The sequence below is a fragment of the Dysidea avara genome, chromosome 7 (genome assembly GCF_963678975.1).
Source record: "Dysidea avara chromosome 7, odDysAvar1.4, whole genome shotgun sequence".
Taxonomy (NCBI): Eukaryota; Metazoa; Porifera; class Demospongiae; order Dictyoceratida; family Dysideidae; genus Dysidea; species Dysidea avara.
Window position 1 is genome coordinate 17,975,791 of NC_089278.1, and position 24,028 is coordinate 17,999,818.

The 24,028-nt window shown below is 36.1% G+C and overlaps 1 protein-coding gene across 4 annotated transcripts in view; it reads right to left on the bottom strand.

Moving 5' to 3' along the window:
• LOC136260545 (uncharacterized) overlaps window positions 1-24,028 on the bottom strand; it is a 58,079-nt gene that overhangs the window by 3,482 nt on the left and 30,569 nt on the right. For all 4 annotated transcript variants that reach the window (XM_066054327.1, XM_066054329.1, XM_066054330.1 and 1 more), the window contains 10 exons: window positions 21,129-21,255; window positions 21,039-21,080; window positions 19,047-19,264; window positions 18,710-18,947; window positions 16,568-17,139; window positions 9,422-9,568; window positions 6,248-6,485; window positions 2,636-2,701; window positions 1,735-2,004; window positions 601-663 (listed from right to left, as the gene is read on the bottom strand). In XM_066054327.1, coding sequence (XP_065910399.1) covers window positions 601-663; window positions 1,735-2,004; window positions 2,636-2,701; window positions 6,248-6,485; window positions 9,422-9,568; window positions 16,568-17,139; window positions 18,710-18,947; window positions 19,047-19,264; window positions 21,039-21,080; window positions 21,129-21,255 — 1,981 coding nt within the window. The remainder of the gene's footprint in view (window positions 1-600; window positions 664-1,734; window positions 2,005-2,635; window positions 2,702-6,247; window positions 6,486-9,421; window positions 9,569-16,567; window positions 17,140-18,709; window positions 18,948-19,046; window positions 19,265-21,038; window positions 21,081-21,128; window positions 21,256-24,028) is intronic.

Below are 24,028 nucleotides of genomic sequence, written 5' to 3' on the forward strand. Positions count from 1 at the left end.
CATTTTTCGGTAATTGATTGTTGGGGTGCACGTTCAGACATTATTAATTTGCATTAATTTCATGGCATTCCTGGTGCCATTCTGACTTTCTTTTGATGCAGTAAGTGTGGGTTCAATAGTCATAATTATGTTGTAAACAAACAAGTATATAGAAGGAAAAGTTAGGGATTTAAGTTGGAATAAAACAGTAGTGAAACAAAGGAATAGCTAAAAAGTAGTGAAACAAGAGAGGTTGTCTATACCTGCAGATATACTAATGGACATTTAATTCAAATGTCCATTAGTATACTGTCAGGGGTTAAAGTCCATTAGTATATCTGCAGGTATAGACAACCCCTCTTGTTTCACAACTCTTTAGTGTTTCACTTCTCTGATCCCTAATCCAACTTCAAATTAAAATTCCTGGTTTTTCCTTCTACTTGTTATCTTTAACTCGTTTGTTTGCTGAGACCAAAAGGGGTTATTTCCATAGGTGCATATATAGAGAATACACAGACACTGTTTTGGTAAAGTAAATTTGGAGAGCATCTATTAGAAGCATAAAATAGCACAAATGCAACGATTTTGATATCGTTTATGTAATAACATATATACATTTACCATGAATAATTCCACATTTTGCATCCTTACAGCAGCATTGCTCATTAGTACATAAGTAGTCCACTATATAAAACACTACGTAATTCACTTTGCTTGAGCTACATGTACAGACATAAGTAAGTGTAGACAATTACACAAGTTTTACAACAAATTCTATATAACATAGAACATGCAAACACTATTGAACAGTACATGTTTATCAGCTTTGGAATCTTCTGATATATAGTTGTTCACTAGAATGCACTGTACAACAAATTCTGTTGGAGTTCCTTCACAGAGCTTATTCAATTTCAGTACACTATGACGTGTGCCGCCAAAATGCCGCCTATAAAAGTCAGCCTAGAAACATCTTAAGCGACACCTTTGTGGAATGATATTAGTTTATCTAACATCAAATATAGTAAAAGCACTTACAGGCAGCCAGATATAGAATTCAAAAATTGCCAAAACTCAAATATTTGTCTGCCTGCCTGCCTGCCAGACCACAGTAAAAAGGCTGGAGGCCAAACAAAGCAGCGTACAGCCACCTTTTTATGCCACAATAATAAACTCACTGCATGTGCCTTTTGGGGTTCCAACAAGTGTGTGCCCTCTGTGCCTTGTCTTTCCTTTTATCTTCACAATCAGGCTGGTTGTTGTCTTCTCATGCAACAGAGCTGTACCCAGGTATTAATTTTCTGTATTAACACTTTCCTTGAGCAGCATACTCAATTTAGATGCCACAAAATTATTTACAGCACTTATGCTACTGTAAAAGGTACTGGACACCTGGTATTACCTGTAACTTCACGATAGGTTTGATACTATGCCCATTAACAATCTTGGTTGACTAATAACAATCCACACTTCTCTATTATCGAACACGATGACCACACACCTTATTGGTTTAGAGAGGATACTCTAATACACGGTGTTAATAGAGGGTATGAAGGGTGTGGTGCAGCACCATTACATTTGATAATAATAATTCTATTTGCAGTCAAAAAGTTAACACACTGTTACACTGCAGGGTGTGGTATTAACAAAGAAATATAGCATTTAAGAGAAAAGTCGAGATTGAAAAGGTGGTTTTTTCCACTATTTCTCTATCACCAATTCCTATCCATTAATGATTTACAGTATCAACATACATACTTAATTCAATTTTTAATTCTTCTGCAGCAACTGTAAGATTATCCACATCTTCAATGCACTCTAACAGTGTTTGCCAAGTTTTGGGGGACTTGCCATGATTAGTGTCCAACCACTTAAACATCAAATTTTGACAAAAATCTTTCAAATCATGAGATTCCCTCTTTATAACATCAATCGTACAAGGAGAAAAGCGTAAGGAGAGAGCAACATCCTTCCATTCTGCTTGAATTTTAGGTATAAAAATTTTGGTGAATATCCAAGGATCAGGTTCTGCAACACAAGATGATAAGTTATTTTTTGTTTTTTGCAACTTAGTTATGTTGAATAATGCTAGTACTATGCAGTAACCTTACTGAGTGTGCAGTAAAACAATTCTACATATATACTGATAATCTCAACTATAGTTGTTATAAACCAAGCTAAACTGTATATATCAAATGATAGAATGCAGCAAAAATGTCTTAAACAAGTACCGTATAGAGGGAAACTTTGGTGAATAGCAATCTAAATTACATTTGGTGAAATAAATTTTAGCAAATTCAGGCTCAATGTTTAGCTATAAAGATGCTAATCACAAGTAATTGGAAGGTTAAACTTTGGCGAATTTATATAGAGCAAATCGCCGAATTCGCCAAATTTTTTCTCTGCCAAAGTTTCCCTCAATACGGTAGTTGTCATTTTTAGTGTTACAAGTTAATGTGACTAACTTAGAATTCATGAAACTCATCTTTTCTAAATACGAACTTTTATGCATGTAAAAAGTCTCAGGAACAGTGGGTATGGCCATATTGGCAAAAGTAAATCACACTTTGAAACACATGATAAATGTGGCAGTGGGTTAGAATTCTGTATTGGTATGAGTTTTATAAAATCATGCATGGGTACAAGTTACACTACTTACTTTTTTCTAGGAGTCCACTAGGTTTATCTGGCTCTGCTATTGATGGTGATGATTGCTTTGCAAGGCCTGTGTAGAGAAATAGCACATGTTTAACTGAAAAAGTTATGCATGTAACAGGGCTGAATATTTAAATTTAAATAGTTATTTAGCTACTTATGCCATCCAATGCACTTATCAAACTTCCAGGTTACTAACCACTTCACCAATGCCTTTATTAACACTATAGAGTTGCTAACAAGTTACGTAATAAAAACAAAGGCAGTTTCATTTATTCACTAACTATAGCAATAAAAGAGTGAGTGCACTTGTTTGCATATGAAGACGTAAATAACACAAACTGCTTAAATTAGATCACTTAATTTACATACACACTAAACAATTCAGTATTATGGAGTTGCATATGTTTTGCTAACATATACATAGCTATGCTAAATAACTTATTTCCTGTTATCCACCCAAATTCTGAGGTTTATACTGCAGTTATTATTCAGCAATTATTCCTTTGCTTCAAGTAAATATTTTGGGACTACAATGTATCTTTGTACACAGGTATGCATATAAGCATAGCGTTAGAAGACAATGACTGCTCGAAATGACAGACTAATTTCTTGACTACCGTATTTCCTTGGTCAAACGCTACATCTTTTATAGTTGCTGTATTTGAATAGTGGCCAAATTGTGCCCTTAAAGATAGAGCATAAATGGGTGATTTGTGACACTAGGCTAATAGTATCCATGGTGTTTAACCAAGTAAATACGATATCATTTTCTTATTGCTGAGTAGAATAATTTTTTGTACTTAAAAAAAAAATATATATATATATATATATATATATACCGTATAGTAGCAGTATAAAACATTGATGAATTCGCCAAACTTTTTTCCACCAAAGAATATTTCTAGCCGTGATTATCTCCAGTGGCGTATCTAGACATTTTACTTTACCTGGGCACTGGGTGGGCACGCCACTCAGCCAAGCAACACACATACACATGCCCATTTTCATATGGACATCAATATAGCGTCTAAAATATGTTGTGCATCACTATCTATGTGCTATACCTACATTAACCAGTGGCGGATCTAGGATTCTTAAAAGGGAGTTTCTGAAAATTGGTATAGCTAGTTAAATAAGGCATCTGATGGCAATTCTCCGGAAAATTTTTGAGATTTTAGAAGCTCTGAGAGGGATTTTAAGCTATTTTTGGTTAGCAATTACAATACATTCAATGCTTTAAACTGTAAATAGTTACTAAGTACTACAGCTAACTAATAACTATAGCTAACTATAGGACAAATATGGTGACTACAAGCTGTAGCTTTGATTGCTCTATTAGAGTAGTCACTTGACTGCTCTATTAGAGTATCTCGATCGTTAATAATGCAGTGGGAGATGAAAAGTGAGTGTTGCTGAGGGTTTAATAACTATAAATGGTTAGTTAAGTGCAACTGCATGCATGCTGCTGGTATATAGTTGTTTGCTAGGACAAATTGTCAATACACTATAATGTTTATGTATTGAGAATGCCACTAAGCTAAATTTAAAAGGGGGTTTCTGTCGAAACCCCACAAACCCATCTAAATCCGCCACTGTTAACTGCATGCAGGATAACTAATAACACCCTACTTGATACAAACGCTAGCTACTATCGTCTTCTTCACACACAGTACGCTGGAGGAAACTTTGAAGTTTCACACAGCTACATCTCAAAACGTCTCAAAAGTTGCTCTTGTCTGTTCACATCTTCGTCTTGAATGGGCACTATTCACCACATATTCATTTGGTCTGTCACGATGCTGCAGTTGGTAGTCATGTGATCTTCCTTCTATTAAGTGCCTTACATTGGCAATACCACAATCGAAACCAATGCAAGATTGCCGTTCTCCTCTGGAAAAAAGGCTTGAGTTGACATGGATTAGAGCTACGTAAGTTGTGCTAGTTATTCTTTACAATCATCATTGCTATAAATGATTACTCAACATTGATGTTGAATAGCATTTACCCGGGTATGATTCAAATTAACTAGGGCCCAGGCCCGGGTAGGCCCGGGTGTAGATACGCCACTGATTATCTCTATGCAATGTGTAGTGACAAGTGACGAAGTATCATGTGATGAAGTTTCCTACTACCTGGTATAATCATACAGTACGATAGTAACTGTATAGTAGGGACGACAAAGGAGTAGGTGTGGCCCACGAAATAAAATCTCTCAGAAACCAACCTCAATTTTCCCTGACGACGATAAGGCAGTATTGGTTAGGTAAATATAAGCCCAAAAATCCTTCAGATTGACCCGAAATGCTTTCAACAAGTCACTACAGAATTTTTTTTTAAATTATTCAACGGAATTTTCTACTGACTGACTGACTGACTGATGTTTTCAGACAAGCGTACCTCGATAACGGTTACAGCTAGGGGCTTGATTTTTTCACTGTTTGACATCGCTTCGGCCCAAGATGTGCCTTTTGGCATGCCGCAGTGCATACCATGCATTCTTCATGGACTTACCGTTGTCCTCCTTTGTGTTCCATTCATCTTTGCTGACAGCGCAAGGTGTTGATTCGGTGGTAGCTATAGCTAGCCGCGCGATGGCTTTTCTAGGTTTGTAACAGAAATTGTCCGTATTTCCATAGTGGCTATTTTGATTGCAGAAATGTATTTCTCTCGGCATTTCATGATTCTTAATAGGACAACAAAGCGCACTGATGAATAGTTTGGCAATAGCGCGTGATGGCTTCCCTAGGTTTGTATATTGGAAATCGTCCATATTTTTCATAGTGGCTATTTTGATTGCAGAGGCGCATTTTGAACAGTTCTTGATTTGTAATGCTGTGTAACGGGCTGACAACAAAGCGTAATGGATACTGCATCTTTAGACGATAATTGATAACCGGGGTGCGTGATACTATTCCTTCTTTTGATGTGGTATGCGTGGGTTCACCAGTCATAATTCCATTTTACAAAAAAAGCTAACAAGCAAGTATACACAAAAATTTGGAATTTTCGACTAGAGTAGGGACCATATCGAGAAAAAGTACTGAAACTAGGTTGAGTAGTGCACGATATTAAATCACAGTAAAACAATAAGAAGTGTTATATCCCTACCGTGCTTTGGTAACTCGGGCACAGTAGGGATATAATACTTCTTATTGTTTTACTGTGATTTAATATCGTGCACTACTCAACCTAGTTTCAGTATTTTTTCTCGATATGGTCCCTACTCTAGTCGAAAATTCCAAATTTTTGTGTATATAATTATAACAGCTGTCCTCGCTATGTCCGCCAGGTGACATGGTGTCAGTGTTCGCAAACCACAACCACCTATATTACAGTTAATTTAATAGCATTTCCCAAAAATCACTTGTCTCAGTAAAGTTTTGTACAAAAAGTTTATTTTCAGTGTTGGAAACTGGATTGAAACCAACAGTAAAATAAATTCTTTAAACTTCAAACAGATTACACCACCCATTTGTAGCATATGTATACATCTGTCTAAGCAAAGTGCTTCAATACAAAATTGTGTGCAGGCATTTGGGATGGCACAGTCTTATATGTACATATGCATTTATATAGGTGCAATACATGGCTACTTCATACGTAGCATACATACCTATATTTTTAATTGAGTTTGCAATCTCTGTGGCATTCACATATATATTAAACTGATATTTATGCACAACACTTCCTTCCTTTATTACATGTAACATGTAATTCACATCTAAGGTTGATGGCTCATGACAATTAACTTGTGTAAAAAAACGGGGTGGATAAGCATCTATATTTTCATCATGTTTCAAAGCATCCACACTTTTGTACCACCTCCGAAAGTCAATTTCATCAATAATTATCTACCAAATAAAAACAAATACCAATTATGCATATACATATTAATATTGTTATAAATACAACACAGATGTCTTTTATTAGCATTCACATACACTACCACTACATGACAGGGAAATAAAGAACTGACACAGTACATAGGTGAATATTTAGCAATTTCAAAAGTACAGTGTAAGCTATGAGAGTTTAGCATTTAGAATCAGACATCTGATTAGCTTTTAAACTTCATAAGTACATATATATATGTGTGTTGCCAGTACGCAAAAATATATATCAATAACTATTCTGTATGTTATATACTATCATGTGTAAATTTATGGATGCTCTGCTTAATAAAATCATTCTTGCTCTTGTAGGCTGGCACATTGCTGTCATGTTACAATGAAAATATGTGCAGTACAGTTAAAATATGTGCAGTACAGTTACCGAGTACAGTTACCGTCTACAGTTACCGAGTGCTTTTTTTGTAGTTCTACTTGACAGCCTGATTAAAGAACCATTGTTGACACTTAAATTATTGGATGAAAATGTTATGCTTATGCACTGTGCTCCATTGGATGTCAAACCCAACTTTGCTAGTACTGGAAGTGCACTAAGACTCACAGTAGTGTGTTGCATGGTAGAAAATGCATGCCATAACAATAAATGACACAATCCCTATATGCAAAGACTTCCCATAAACAAAATGCTGTACATATTTATCCTACTTGTAACTCAGTCATCGCTAACACTATTGTTCTGAAACTGGAAACATGTCTTCCCATCTCACTACTGCTATTAACCATACCCATAATAAAGCAAATACTTACCAGCTCTGAAAATCAACGATTGCTCTTTGAGTTTCTGTTTGTTGAATGAAAATATAAAGCATTTCGTACTACGGTATCTATGTAACGTTTTGTTAAGACGGCCAAATGATTTAAAACTGATACTGCATTTGTGTGCATACATTTTGCTTCTTATGGTGGAATTGTCTGTAGTTATGTGGGTTGTTCTGGCAAACAGGAATAGCACTGACACACGATTGTCAGAGGGCAATTCATGAATCAATTAATCAAGCTTGCTTGATATGCATCATTGATTGATAAATGGGTATGACTGCACATTAGCCTAGATGATGTAACAACCTGTTTAGTGATTGTTCATGATTTGAAACTTCACCTCAAGTAATCTTGTACTTCAGTTCCATTTCTTTGACCTCACACTTAAATTACATATAAGTTCCCTTCATATGCATTCCCTATATGCATACGAGAAGGTGAATATATTGTCTAGTAACTGCGAATGAAGGGCTGGGGGACCAAATTACAGCTTGTATTTGTATTTCTCCAACATTAACCTGCTCTGAAACCTCATGAGTGCATAGACATTTGCATCATCAAGCATGATCCAGCTAAAATTAATACACCATCACATGTGATCCGATCTTGGATGTTACAAAGAGGATGACACCCACAAGACCCACACAAAATGTGACATTGGTGACCTGGATTACCAATGAGACTTGACCCAGTTTCAACCCTGGTATCAAGACACACATAGTGTGACCAAGAAAGCTGATGCAACGCACCATGTGTATATTGACAGGAAGAAAGAAAATGCAGTTTTCACGCCTGCCTAGGTCTACATCATTTTTGCATTATAGCTGTCTGCGACCACACAGCAAATTTGGATAAATTCATTTCACCTATTCATGAGATACAAATAGCCAAAGTTTAGATTTTTCTTCTTCATATTTCACTTCTTAAGATGTGTATGGGGGCCTAGATTATTTTTTTCACACACTTTGTAAAAATCATTATAAAATGCTAGCGCATGATTCAATTACCTTGAAATTTGGTACAAATAAACAGTGCACATAGGTGAATTCACATGCTAAGTTTGCAATGAATCTGATAAATATCCACAATGTTACCAACGTTTATTCGTGCAAACTTTTGTCATGGCTAGAGAGTAAACCGCTTGTAGGAATAACTTTAAATTTGGTATGAAGATAGGCTAGCCATCATAACAGTGCTTTGAAAAACAAAAAACAAACAGCTACAGATTTATAAAGCAAACCCAAATAACTGCATATTGCTGGGTTGAGAAACAATTACCATAGGTTAAAAAAGTACATGAAAAAAACATTGCCAGAGTTTGAACCAGGGACCTCCATATTGACACCCAAATCCTTAACCACGGAGCCACTGCTATGACGGTTGCTCACCTTGCTTAATATAAATAAAAAAATCCAGCCAAAATCATTAATAATTTCATAGATCTACCAATGGAGTTCTAGAATATTCTGTGTACATTCCATTAGAATTCCTCAAAAAAATGTGCACTCTATTTTTGAGCATTAATTCCCAAAAGTAAAATAAAACATGCAATACAATAATATAATTACAACTTCTGTCTTCAGTATTCATCATTGTGTCTGTAGATAAGAAGAAATGCATGTAAAACAAACTAAAACGCCAGCCTAATAAATAGTATGTATTGGGGCCATATATATGCATATGTATAGTATGAAATCCACACAAAATAGCCAAACTATAATTTTTTTCACCCAGGCTACTGAATACTGCATATTTTTTTACAGTTTGGATGTATTTCATATCTACTTTTGGTGCTTTTTTCTCACATTGTATTTGCAAGCCCACTATATCCCACAACTAAGTGCAGCTACCATGTAACGTACATGCAAGTTACTATTGGTATAACACCATTGCAGCCATTTCTTGGCTGCCACCTTTAATTTTACAACTTTCCACCCAGATTATTGAAGGTTGCACCTTTTGTACAGTTGGTGTTTTCGTGTGATTAAGGTTTATTGGACAAAGTTTGTCAAAACTCTGCTATACAGACATCATTTTCCTAGTTTGCATGTATGTTACATGGGAGGAAAAAGTGCACACTGTTCAATATATAAATACTGTAGAACATGAATATTAAGCACCTCAGTTTTAATCAGATGAACAACATTCCAACCATGTACAGTGTTTGAATCTTTCAAATGCAATTCATCCTCCTTCTTAAGAAGTACACGAATTGGAAATGCTAGTTTATTGATCATTCTTCTTTTTAAAAATCTCTTTTCAGTTGCCTGCAGTTTTAACAACAGATAGCTGAAAGGTATGTATATAACATGGTTTGTATTTCATATAGTATGATAGTACTATGGAGTAGAGATCATGAAGGTTTGCACTTTCTCATTCAAGAAACCAGCCTCACAATACCTTTATGGTGTCTTGGCAGTATTGGTACCCAATAGTGCCTTCAGTGCAACCTGAAATACTTCCAATAGGTTGCTATAAAATTTTCATTTATTTTTTATTCAGTGTAATTTTTTGCTGACTGACTGACTGACTGACTCACTCACTCACTGATGTAAATCAATAACGGTATGGCTACAAGCTCACAGTTAAGCATTGCATCAGTCTGACAGGTGCCTTTTGGCATACTGCAGTATGCAGTGTACGATACACGCATCAACCTTTGTGTTCCTTTATGCCCTATTTCTTTTCAATGGCAGCCCAAAGTACTAATTCACAGTAGTGTGAAATGGCTTTTCTGTGGCTTTTCCGTAATCACTGGAGAGGCACTTCTTGTACTGTTCTCTGTTTATAAAGCTGTGTAAAGGGCTAAAAATATCTGAAAACATATTGGCAACTTCATTTTTAGTAATCATTGGTCACCACAGGTGTGATGTGTATTACATACATACAAATCCACATCAACTATTGTGTATATTATATTAGTGATGTGCAATATATCGATTATATCGATTATCATGATATATTAATGTTATTTATATCATAATTGTGATTAAAAAATTAATATCGTTATATCGTGATATATGATGGTGTAGCAATATCATCAGAAAATAATGTTCAAGTCAGTATTAATTTCTTTATAACAGACTTACTTGCAGAGGTAAGTGCATGTTAGGGACTATTTTACATGGTTTATACTCAAATACTAGCAATTTATTACCATGACTTCATGCAATTTGTATATTGTGATAATTTATCATATCGTGATAAAAGAAGAGAGCAATAATCATGATAGGCAATATACAAAATTTGCCATATCACACGACACTAGTATATATCTACAGCTGCTATTGAGGAAGCATGCCAAGTTTACTGCAATGCAGTGGAACTTCTATGAGCATTCAACAGCCATAAACTGATGCCATAGACTACCAGAAGTGTTTTAAGTACAAGTTTTAAAAGTACATCAACTTGTTCATGTACAGCTACTTACACATAATAGTGCAGTCCACAGGCTTGTTTGATGTAGTGCTGAAACGATTATTCGGTTATTTGACTATTCGGTCGGCATGACACTATTCGATTCGTTAGCACAGTATTCGAATAATCGTTAGTACTTTGTACACTGTATTCAGATGGAAAAGCCAGCCTTAAAACTTAAGATTGAGTATGAAAAGATATATCTATGCTGTAAAAATTCTATTTTAGAAAAAGATATAAATATAGCTTCTACGCTTTACCTTGCTCCCTTTCAGTACTTATTAATAGAAGTAGTTGGTGCAAGAATAATTGAATATTCAGTCATTCTGTTCACAACTATTCAAATAGTAAAAATTGCTATTTGTTTCAGCATTAGTTTGATGTTCAGTTATAAAATGCCTTCACTTGTGTATGTATACTGCATCTTACCAGTTAATAACTGTGGTTTGTATGTATCAAGACACACGGTAGTGTGTCGTGTGGCCCAAGAAGCCGGCGCGCAACACCCGTGAGTATATTGACAGGAAGAACGAAAACGCAATTTTCGCACCTCCGTAGCTCTGTGCTGCCTTAATGAAACAAGACAATTTTTGCTGTGGACATGCCCTCCAACTTCAGCACTCCACATTCCAAATTTTAGCGAAATCGCTTCAAGCGTTCCCGAGATATGCGACTCCAAAAATTGGATTAGTTTCTTGGTTTTTTTCTTCTTATTTTCTTCCTCTTTTCGCACACTTACAAAAACTGCTATAAATGCGAACGCTATATCCGATTGCCTTGAAATTTGGCACATAGAAGGGGGGGGGGGGGTATAAAAGCACATCTCGGAACCAACTTTGGCTGGAATACGATAAACAGGCAAAAAGTTGTGAGCGATTATTCACGAAAAATAACACCAATATGTTGTCACGCCTACAGGGTAAACTGCGTATGAGAAGAAGCTGAAATTCGGTGGGTGAATAGGTTAACTATTGAACCTCAAACCTTTCATGGTTTGAAAGAAATCGAGCTAAAAATCAGGAAGATACAACGAAAAAACCAACAGTGTGTAACATTTACGCAATCGAGATTAGCTAATAAAAAAACGACTGCTTGCCACGCCTACCAGATAAACCGTTTGGGGTAATGCTTTGAAAATTGCTGTACAGATGGAGTAATCATCTTAGAAAGGCTCCTCAATGGTGTAGAAGAATTATACTTAAAGCCACAGAGTTATAACATGAAATCCAACTTGGTGTAGAAAGTGCGAAATCAAGATACTCTAATAGAGCAGTCATCCTAATAGAGCAGTCACCCTGAAGAGAATTCAAGAGATCAGCTAGAAAGAAGTAACATGTATAGAAATCAGCTACAAACAATTCACCCTGTAGAGAGATCAGTTAGAAGAAGTTACCTTGTAGGGAGTTCATGCAACTATGGAAAGAGATAGTTCAGCTCGAAGAAATCACCTTGTAGAGTTCAGCTACAAATAAACCACCATGTAGGGAGTTTAGCTACAAACAAATCGCCCTGTAGAGAGATCAATAGAAGAAGTTACCTTGCAGAGAGTTCAGCTACAAAGAAACCACCATGTAGAGAGTTCAGCTACAAACAAATCGCCCTGTAGAGAGATCAGCTAGAAGAAGTTACCTTGTAGAGAGTTCAGCTACAAAGAAACCATCATGTAGAGAGTTCAGCTGCAAACAAATCACCTGTAGAGTTCAGCTACAAACAAATCACCCTGTAGAAAGATCAGCTAGAATAATTTCACCTTGTAGAGAGTTCAGTTGCAAAGAAACCACCATGTAGAGAGTTTATCTACAAACTATTGACCTTGTAGAGACATCAGCTAGAAGAAGTTACCTTGTAGAGAGTTCAGCTACAAAGAAACCATCTTGTAGAGAGTTCAGCTACAAAGAAACCATCATGTAGAGAGTTCAGCTGCAAACAAATCACCTGTAGAGAGTTCAACTACAAACAAATCTCCCTTTAGAGAGATCAGTTAGAAGAAGTTACCTTGCAGAGAGTTCAGCTACAAAGAAACCACCATGTAGAGAGTTCAGCTACAAACAAATCGCCCTGTAGAGAGATCAGCTAGAAGAAGTTACCTTGTAGAGAGTTCAGCTACAAAGAAACCATCATGTAGAGAGTTCAGCTGCAAACAAATCACCTGTAGAGTTCAGCTACAAACAAATCACCCTGTAGAAAGATCAGCTAGAATAATTTCACCTTGTAGAGAGTTCAGTTGCAAAGAAACCACCATGTAGAGAGTTTATCTACAAACTATTGACCTTGTAGAGACATCAGCTAGAAGAAGTTACCTTGTAGAGAGTTCAGCTACAAAGAAACCATCTTGTAGAGAGTTCAGCTACAAAGAAACCATCATGTAGAGAGTTCAGCTGCAAACAAATCACCTGTAGAGAGTTCAGCTACAAACAAATCACCCTGTAGAAAGATCAGCTAGAATAATTTCACCTTGTAGAGAGTTCAGTTGCAAAGAAACCACCATGTAGAGAGTTTAGCTACAAACTAGTGACCTTGTAGAGACTTCAGCTAGAAGAAGTTACCTTGTAGAGAGTTCAGCTACAAAGAAACCATTCTGTAAAGAGCTAAGCTGCAAAAAAATCACCTGTACAGAATTCAGCTACAAACAAATCACCCTGTAGAAAGATCAGCTAGAAGAAGTTACCATGTAGAGAGTTCAGCTACAAACAAATCGCCCTGTAGAGAGATCAGCTAGAAAAGTTACCATGTAGAGAGTTCAGCTACAAACAAATCACCCTGTAGAGAGATCAGCTAGAAGAAGTTACCATGTAGAGAGTTCAGCTACAAAGAAACCATCATGTAGAGAGTTCAGCTGCAAACAAATCACCTGTAGAGAGTTCAGCTACAAACAAATCTCCCTGTAGAGAGATCAGCTAGAAGAAGTTTCCTTGTAGAGAGTTCAGCTACAAACAAATCACCTTGTAGAAAGATCAGCTAGAAGAAGTCACCTTGTAGAGAGTTCAGTTACAAAGAAACCACCATGTAGAGAGCTCAGCTACAAACTAGTGACCTTGTAGAGACATCAGCTAGAAGACGTTACCTTGTAGAGAGTTCAGCTACAAAGAAACCATCATGTAGAGAGTTCAGCTGCAAACAAATCACCTGTAGAGAGTTCAACTACAAACAAATCTCCCTTTAGAGAGATCAGTTAGAAGAAGTTACCTTGTAGAGAGTTCAGCTACAAAGAAACCATTCTGTAAAGAGCTCAGCTGCAAACAAATCACCTGTACAGAATTCAGCTACAAACAAATCACCCTGTAGAGAGATCAGCTAGAAAAAGTTACCTTGTAGATATTTCAGCTACAAACAAATCACCCTGTAGAGAGATCAGCTAGAAGAAGTTACCTTGTAGATCATTCAGCTACAAACAATTCACCCTGTAGAGGGAGCAGCTAGAAGAAGTCACCTTGTAGAGTGTTCAGTTACAAAGAAACCACCATGGAGAGTTTTGTAATAAATATATGTATTATCATACAGTACGATAGTATCATACAGTACGATAGTAACTGTATAGTAGGGACCACAAAGGAGTAGGCGTGGTCCACGAAATAATATCACCCAAAAATCAGCCTCAATTTTCCCTTACAACGATGAGGCAGTATTGGTGAGGTAAAACTAAGCCCAAACAAGCTTTCAGACCAACCCGAAACGCTTTCAACAAGTTGCTACGGAATTTAATTTTTTTTTTATTCAACGGAATTTTCTACTGACTGACTGAGTAACTGACTGACTAATGCCTTCAGACAAGCGTAACTCGATAATGGCTAAGGCTACAGGCTTGATTTTTTCAGTGTTCAACGTCGCTTCAGCCCAACAGGTGCCTTTTGGCATACCACAGTACGTACAATGCATTCTTCATGGACTTATCAGTGTCCTCCTTTGTGTCCCATTCATCTTTGCTGACAGGGAAAGGTGTTGATTTGGTGCGAGCACATGATGGCTTCCCTTCGAAACGGAAATCGTCCGTATTTTTCATCGTGGCTATGATTTTGATATTCAGAGGTGCTTTTCAAACAGTTCTTGATTCGTACTGCTGTGTAATGGGTTGAACATAGCCTACAGCGAAGCGTAATGGATAATTCACTTTTCAGATGATAATTAATATGATTGGGGCGCACAGCACGATTTCTTTCTTTTGGTATGCGTGGATTGTAGAGGTGCTTTTTGAACAGTTCTTGATTCGAAATGCTGTGTAATGGATTCAACATAGCTGACAACGAAGCGTAATGGATGCTTCACTTTTCACACGATAATTGATATAGTTGAGGCGCGCGGTGCCTTTTCAGATGTGGTATGTGTGGGTTCACCAGTCATAATAAAATTATTTACAAAAAAAGTTAACAAACAAGTACATGAAAAATTTGGAATTTTCAACTAGAGTAGGGACCATAGCACATCGATAAAAAGTACTGAAACAAGTTGAAGTAGTCCATGATATTAAATCACTGTAAAACAATAAGAAGTGGTATATCCCTACTGTGCTCAAGATACCGGAAATGTACAGTAGGGATATAACACTTCTTATTGTTTTACAGTGATTTAATATCATGGACTACTCCAACTTGTTTCAGTACTTTTTATCGATGTGCTATGGTCCCTACTCTAGTTGAAAATTCCAAATTTTTCGTGTACTTGTATATATATAATTTGTACATTTACTGATAAAATCAGAAATATTTAAAGTACATCTGCTTCATCTTTTCTTCTTCTTCCTGTGGTAAAGAAAAAAAGATAGGTTAAAATATCCCAATTGGGGTATACAAATACAAAAAGAAGTGAAATCTAATCCAAAACAGCCAAGCTGTAAAAAAAGAGTGTGGCCCTCAAAAAGGCTATGGTGAAAAAAGATGTGAAATCCAAGGTGGCGGCCAAGAAATGGCTATGATGGTAGGTTAATGGTAAAAATTTTAAAAACGACAATTCAGGTGAATTTTGTGCCAAGACCAAGCGGCACCAAAATTCACCTGAATTGTCGTTATTAAAATTTTTACCATTAACCTACCATCACAGCCATTTCTTGGCCGCCACCTTGGATTTCACATCTTTTTTCACTATAGCCTTTTTGAGGGCTGCACTCTTTTTTTACAGCTTGGCTGTTTTGGATTAGATAATATCTACCCCAAATAGTAGTCACATCACAACCTTGAATTTTTGTCATTAGCAGGTATATGCAGACTGGGGTCAAGGTGTGCCCCCAGAAGCTAAAGTTTCTTTATATGTTTCATGCTGAAATATTAGATGTAGAGCAGTTTTACGCATATAATGATCATTGATTGAGAGTTGCAGGGATCAGTGACAGTCATAGGTAGTTCAATTATGAGCCATATAGAATGGCATACAAATGATCATGTGTATTTATCTGCAAAATTCCTAGCAGGCTAGCCAAACGTGCCCATGGGATGGCACTGCAGATGCCAGTTTTCATATATACACTTATACATACTAAGCAACTGTGGGGGATTCTTAATAGCGTTACATGTGGTAACTGCTCTATTAGAATATTTGTCTGACTGCTCTATTGGAGTATCTCGATATTGTTTAAAGTTTAATTGTATTTTTTGGTGGGGGGGGGGGGGGGGGGGGGGCACATCTACCACTGTATGTTATAATGCAAGTATTGATAGGAAACATTTGATGCAGAAAACAGACAAAAGAGCTATATTAAAGCCAGCCGTTGAAGGCTGGTTAAACACGGTCAATCATTCAATAATCTATACTAATACTGCCCATAGTAGCAACCTTTGCATAGTAGCTTCTTTGGTGAAAGTTACCCAGTAAATTATGATATAAATCATCACTGTTACACATACAGCATGCTAGATTACCTTTTTGCAAGGTGTGAAATCATAACAAAAGCAAACCTCAGACTTAAATTCAATAGCTGATTTGTAGTTCTCTGGTAAGTAATGATACACCATTATTCTGTCAGGAATATTAATATTCTTCTTTACCAGACACAGTGAACAAAAGTGTTTATTAAAATAAGTACAAAAAGAACTACCCACACTGTACTGGTATTGTCCTACTGGGACCTCATGCATCTCATTCAATTCATGTTCATGTTTCATACAAGCCTTCAACACACACAGATCTGAAATATCATCTTCATTAGTAATATCAGCATGATGCTCAATTTCTAAAATGAGCTCTTTTTTAAATTTATAACATGCCCCAATCCACACAAATCCACTTATAACTTGATAGTCTTTATGAACAATAAACGGACCAAACAAGCTAACAGCAGCCTGAATCTCAACTATAACATCATTTTCAATGGCTCCACTAGGTACAGTTAAATTGAAAGCATATTCCTCTATAACAAAAACACCTCCTTTACTGTCAAATGTCATAGTGACAATATCACAATCTTTTAAAGGACAACTCTCCTTGTTTATCACTGTAAATAAAGACAACAAACACATGAAATATACTATCTGTTACACACATTCTTGTTATTGCATGATAATAGTGAAACTAATCAGGCTTGCACCGATACTCATAAGGTTTTGGTACTAATATTATATATATATATATATTCGTATCATCAGTAAATTACAAATCTATGACTGATATTTTGTATACAGTAAGTACTGTACTACTATAAAATCATTTCAAGTGACTTAGTGGTACAAAACTTTATGGTAGCTTTTTATTCTGACATACGTAGTAGCTAGACAATTATGTACCAAAACACACTAGATATTACATTGCTACAAATACTGGTATTGGTATTGACCAGTCTATTACTTATTCGTGGTATTGCAATTGTAAAAATATGGAATAATGAATATGTTTCCACACTGGCATAGCCCTAATGGATCTAGCAAAACTCCTCTAATTCATTTACTAATACTAGTTTAGTAACCCTGTAGACAGAATGAAAGTCCTTGTTTTCTTGATACGTGCCAATATCCATATGCAGTGGTCCCTCTATTGTCCAAACTCATTTGGCCCAGGCCCCAGAGTGCATTAGGATAATTGAAAAGTTCAAATAAGTGAAGTCTATTCATTTATAAGCAGAGCCCTGTTCAATTACTCTAATAGAATTTGTAGAAAACACTCTAGTAACACAATCATTTCTACTGTTCTGATAACAGAATGTTTAGTTAACTGATGGCCAGATAATGGAATATGTACTAGTGTAGCCTACAACTACACATCGATTAAAGTCTGTTCACTGGGCTACTTGGAGAAGGTTAAATGAACACTGAAACTACAGTGGCTTACTTATTATGAAGCGATGAACAGCGACAAGTTGCATCTCCATGTTTCCAAATTCTTGTCACGTGTTTAATTTTGATTGTGAGTTTACTCACGTGAGTCATATATGGCCTGATAGAAAATTTAACTTAATCGAACAGAAGTTGTTGCAAGGTAATAGGAGCAACCACCATTGAGTTATCAACCATTTTATAAGGTATGTAAAGTGTTTGCATGTTTCCTTACCAAAAAGTTATTTCACGGCTAGTATAGAGGCCTTGCCATTTAGTGTTAGGGTAAAACCCTAGGTGTCATTTCAATCCTTGTTACATCACAAGTAGAATAACGTAAATTGAGTAGCCTTAGGATTGATGCTTTGAAAGTTACAGTGCTTTGTGCAAGGCATGCGTATTTATTAAGTTTAAATCCAGTTTTCTGGATTACGCAGGTTTAAGGGTTAATACTGATTTGTGACAAGAGTTCATAAATTCTATCATAACTCAAACTAAGACAGTGTAACCACTTATGTGTTTTTTACAGTAGAGTTATCCACACAAAAAATAACACATAAGCCATCTACAGAGAAAAAAAAGCAGCCCTGTTTGATTCACATACAAGTGTACATATTTTTTTGAGGTAAAGAAAAGGCTGCAAGGCTAATAAATTTATGTGAAAAAAGTACTATTCACTCAAGACATTTAGCAGTTTTATGTGGTGTATTTAGCACTTGCATAAGCTTCAATACTTGTACAATATAACACAATGACCTTTCACTCTAGATGATAATATAGATGATGGCTCCAGCTCTACTAGTGGATATAATGGGTCTACTACAGGACATTTTGTGACATGCATGATGATAGCTTTGGTGGTATCTACTAAAGTGTCATTGTCAATAATCTCAGCAAAATGATCCATAGTTCTGTCTTCAACTAGCAATTGTCTGATTTTGATCCTGTCATTATCATAAACATAAAACTTCGAAGGATTAAGATACTTCATAACCTGCCAAGTGAAATTACAGTAAAATAATTTAGCAAATACAAATGTAGTAAATAATGTTGGGAGAACACAAATACAATTGAAGTACACAGAAATACCAACCTCTAATTCCGTATTATTGTAAATTAACTCTTTAACTTCTCCGTACGTTACTGTCCCAGTGATGGGTATAGAAGCAATCCATCCTGGTTGGAGGTAAAGTCCTGGAAGTCTTTCAGTATACTCTGCTAAGTAAATGTCAATTGTTTGTGAGTGAGTCTGTGTAGTTGTTGTTGATGGCTTGGTTGAACTGACATAGGGACCAGCTTCATGTCTAATATCTACAAAAAAGAGGACACAATTTTGTACCTAAGTTACATCTTTAACAAAAAAATTAATCTGTACCTTGATTAATTTAAAACTTACGACAAATTGTTTTTTACTGCTGTATAAATATAAAAAGCTAGTCAGCATTGTTGCAGCAAATTACTTGTTATTTTAATACTGGTTCCAATTTCAAGTTAAAGGGAGGATGAAAGGAGCATACTGGACAATTTGATCATCACATAATTATCTTTACATGTAGCTACAGCCAGAGAATGGACTGGACTCGCTGGCTGAGCTGGAAACAGATTTTAAATAATAATCCAGGAATTATCCATCTCTTGCAACACCGGAGACCCACTATCAAGCTACAACTGCTGGTGTTGCTCTTCCTTACTAGTCATGAAACTACTGCATGCACTAATTAATTAGAATACACTTGTAATATATGTGTACTAGCAGTGATAGTGCGTGATAGAGGCTATTGTTGTAGTGTAGGCTATCCTTTGTTGCTTTAGCACTAATGTTAGGGCTGTAGAGATGAGCCAATAATTATACTTACGTAGCAGGTAGCTATAGGTGGCACCACTAGGCAAGGTGATGGGGCTATGCAAATATTATAACTGGGCTCATCCTACAGCCCTAACACTTGTACTAAGTACTGAAACAACAAAGGAAAACACCTATGCTACAACAATAGCCTCTATCACGCTTTATCACTGCTATTACACATGTATTGTAAGTGTATTGTAATTGATTAGTGCACGTGCTAGTGTCATCACTTGTGAGGAAGAGCAGTACCAGCAGTTGAAGCTCAATAGTGGTGTCTTCAGTGTTGCAAGAGATGGATAATGCCGGATTACTGTTTAAAATCTGTTTCCAGCTCAGTACGTAAGTCTCCACAAGTCCAGTCCATGAAATACGTTACGCCCAGAGAATGTGAGTAAAAAACAACAGAATACAAACCTCCAAATGTGATGAGAAATACAATTACAATACTCAAGTTGATTACTAAGCTCTGCACTTATAAGTGCTAGTGGTCTGTAAACAAATTTAACAAAATAGCCCAGTGTAGTAGCTTTATAATTTACCAGCTGATTTACTACAAAGTGGTCTGGCTGCGAAGCCTACCCAAGTCCCCATCATGACCTGTTACCAGTAAAAGTGAAGAGTAGGTGCCAAACTAATTGCAGCAATTAACCTGAACACAAAATGTAAGTAAAAGCATGTCTCCAACAGCCTGGAAGCTCGTGTCTTGTCCTTGGTTTTGTCTTGTTTACATATGTAATGCAAAGAGTGTGCTTTTAGTAAACACAAAAAGAACTAAAGTCAAGACTAGTTTTGTGTGCAGGACTTAATTTTGGCTCAAGCATGCTTGGAGATTGTTTCAGACCATTTTGTATTTAATATTCTAGATATACAGTGAGTTATCATGGCAAATAGACATTTTTCAGGCCAGTTTCTTCCAGTCTGTTCTATGCTTTAGTTGTGTCTATTGCCATAAAAATGTCACTTATTGCATAAAATCATTAGAATACATGACCAGAAATAAAATGGACTACATTTGGCACTGGCTATTTTACGTATATACCAAGAAATTACTATTGTCCCTTGGTTTTGCCTTATGTAATTAGTTCAATTCCAGATACAACATTCTACAGGTGTATGTGTCATCCATCTATGGCCATTGGCCACTCACATTGATAACAAGGTCTAAGAACAGTTTACATGACCTGTATCATATTACTATTTAACTTGTATGGTATAAACTGATAACTGATAAATACTTACCTAGATTGGATAGCAATTTAGATCTGCTCCTTTCACTAGGATCTACAAGTAACAATTAAGGATGGTCCTCTCATAATAACATCAACTAACCTAACTGATACATTACATCAACAGCACTTGGTCGATTTGTCCAATCATCATGTAAACATATCGATAATATTGTGTGTAGTGTTGGGGGCAAGAATCCAGGTAGAATGTGTCTGTGACGTTCTGATATCTGTAAATATTTAAACAGTGATGACATAAAACATGTGATAATCCTAATTCAAACACAGCACATGAAATCACTTTTGTATAGTGCACACTGTACAAACAGAAAGCCAAGACCCAAGTCAAATAGTCCCCATCAGAATTGTCTTTCAAGTAACTTTCAAGAATTAGTCAAGTTTCATTTATCTTGTAGCAATCTTGCAAACAGCTTGCATGCAAACACCTCAGCAAGACACTTCTTGCAAGTAGCTTGCATAATAACATCTTACCTTGTGAATAATAGCAAGACACATCTTGCAAGTAACTTCCATGATAATATCTTACCATGTATAGCGACACACATCTTGCAAGCGGCTTGTACATTAACATTTTACACCATGTAACACGTTGATGCTAAGAGACTTTGTACTTTAAACATGACATTGTACTAGAACACATGCCATAATAGCATTAGTATGTTACATGTATTAACATTCAAAGTTATTTATGAATTGATACTTAAACACTTCTATTATATACCGTATAGCCGGAAAGATTGGTGGGAGGAAAGTTTGACGAATTTGGCGAGTGAGCAGTGTTTCGCCAAACTAAAATCCAGCAAATCATTTGTCCCATACAAAGCTGTATTAGCTCTACGAAATTCACCAGACTTTTTTCCCTATCGTGGAAACTTTGCCAATGTTTCCTCCTGCAAATGTTCCAGCTATACGGTATATGATCTGCCTGATCCTGACTATCAATTAGTGACAAGTAAAGCAGCCGATATGCTTCATTTTCAGCTATGTTCCACCTGTTACACAGGATTACAAAGAACATTACAAGAAGTGCCAAACTATTTTGAAATAGTTCTTCATTCAATTTGTCTCAATACCTGCTGTACTGGGGTGGTGGCAAGGGGTGTTGGTCAAGAAAAAGTCAACACTGTGATATTTGCAATAATCAATAATCATGATAGTAAGTTCCACAATGACCGTAAACCCTATTCAATATTGTTGAAAGTGTTGTGTTTTGCTTGAATATTTAATAGCACGTACAAGTCTAAGTGTTCATAATGTTCTTATATAAGCTCTATTAGAGTATTATGGTCTCTTAATCTTTGTATTTGTAAGTTCTAAGGATTTTGTGCACTGTGGTTTTGTCTCTGTGGTACTTGTATGTGTTTATACCATACATTTTCCCATTGAATTTTTTCCAGCAACTTCTTGTTTTTACTTTCCTGGAAAAATTAACACATCCTCAATAGCGATAAGACACTCTTCTCAGTTAAGATTTCACTTCTTTCATTCAGTAGGACAACTGTTTCCTTATGTATCATACAGTGTGGATATTATGAAGAGTATACACTGAGGGATGGAGAGTGTTGAACTGCACTATATGCTATGAAAAATAAGCCCATAAAGTTCTATGGCATCATTCAAATGACACTGTGATTTGTGTTGATTGGTAACTAGTTATAAGTGCAGTGGGTGTACTTTGTGCATGCGTGCATACACAGCTACTGAGTGAAAGAATAGTGTACTTGAGAAACGTATGGCACATTGCGCAGAGGAACTTGGTACAAAGAGGAAGACACAGGAAAGCAAACATCACCAGGAACACTGATACTGCTTTAGATGAATCCAGTTCCTATGTGCACTGTACTCTGGGCTATCATGAATATCAACTTCACAAGCCATCAAATTAAACTGTATAATGCTTATTTGTTACAATTAATGTTAACCCATGCACTTTAAAAACTTTTTATGGTGGAAAAGAACTCTACTTGTAAACCATGTAGTCTAAAGGGTTGTTTAAGACAGTTTGTAGTGTTCAGTTTACATGCCAAGTTTCATACCTGCTTTAACTTTGTGTCTATGTAACTCTGAAATTACTAGCCAACTTTAATAGCAATGAAAATTTGTAAAACACGCACTAGTTTCCTTCAACATGGGCTAACCAGCTCATCTCAAAAAGTCAATGCATAAGATACTCTTCCCTGGTGCCATATATCACATGAGGTGGTCACATGATTTTAATGAGTACTCAAGTATCAATTTCACTATCCAGGTACCAAAATCCTTAATGAGTACTCAAGTATCTACATTCAAAAAGAATTCCATTTTTGATCTAAAATTAGTTTGTAATTAAACTGGTGATTGTGACTACAAGAAGTAATAGAAAATTTAGACCATTAAAATATTGTTACTATTACTTACCGTTCATGAGTATGGAGAAGGGTTTAATTCTTCCTCCGCACAATCTGGCTGTTTTTATGCAGTAGGTCCAACCTAGCTATTTAGCTCAGCCAATTTCTTCTTCAGTTCTTGATTTCCTCCTGCTCTTTTAGAGTTCCTCAGATTTGCTCTCGGGAATATCATGAATTATTATATTTGAATTTCTTTTTCTTTGGTCTTTTCTTTGTTCAAAATAGAAACAATTGCGAAGAAAATCTCAGATAATGTAGGCATCTGGGATTGGGATTCAGTATAATTTTCCAAGTTCCCGAGTTCACACATTGGTTCTTTCACTTTCTAATATTTTAACACCCTCAATCAGGTCAGAAACTTGGTATTTAATGACCTAACTTCTAATTCGGTAGTGTAGGCCTCAAAGAGTCAATAGAAGAACAAATCACCTCTTAAAGAGACGAAACCAAACAAGACAGCATTTGCTTAAAAGCTGTGTCCATTTTAACATTGATCATTGAAGAGATCCTATCTGATTCATTATCTGACAAAAAATCTAGAGGTTAGGTATGTAAGCAAGGGATGGCTGTTATATATTTTCTATGCTTTAATAGC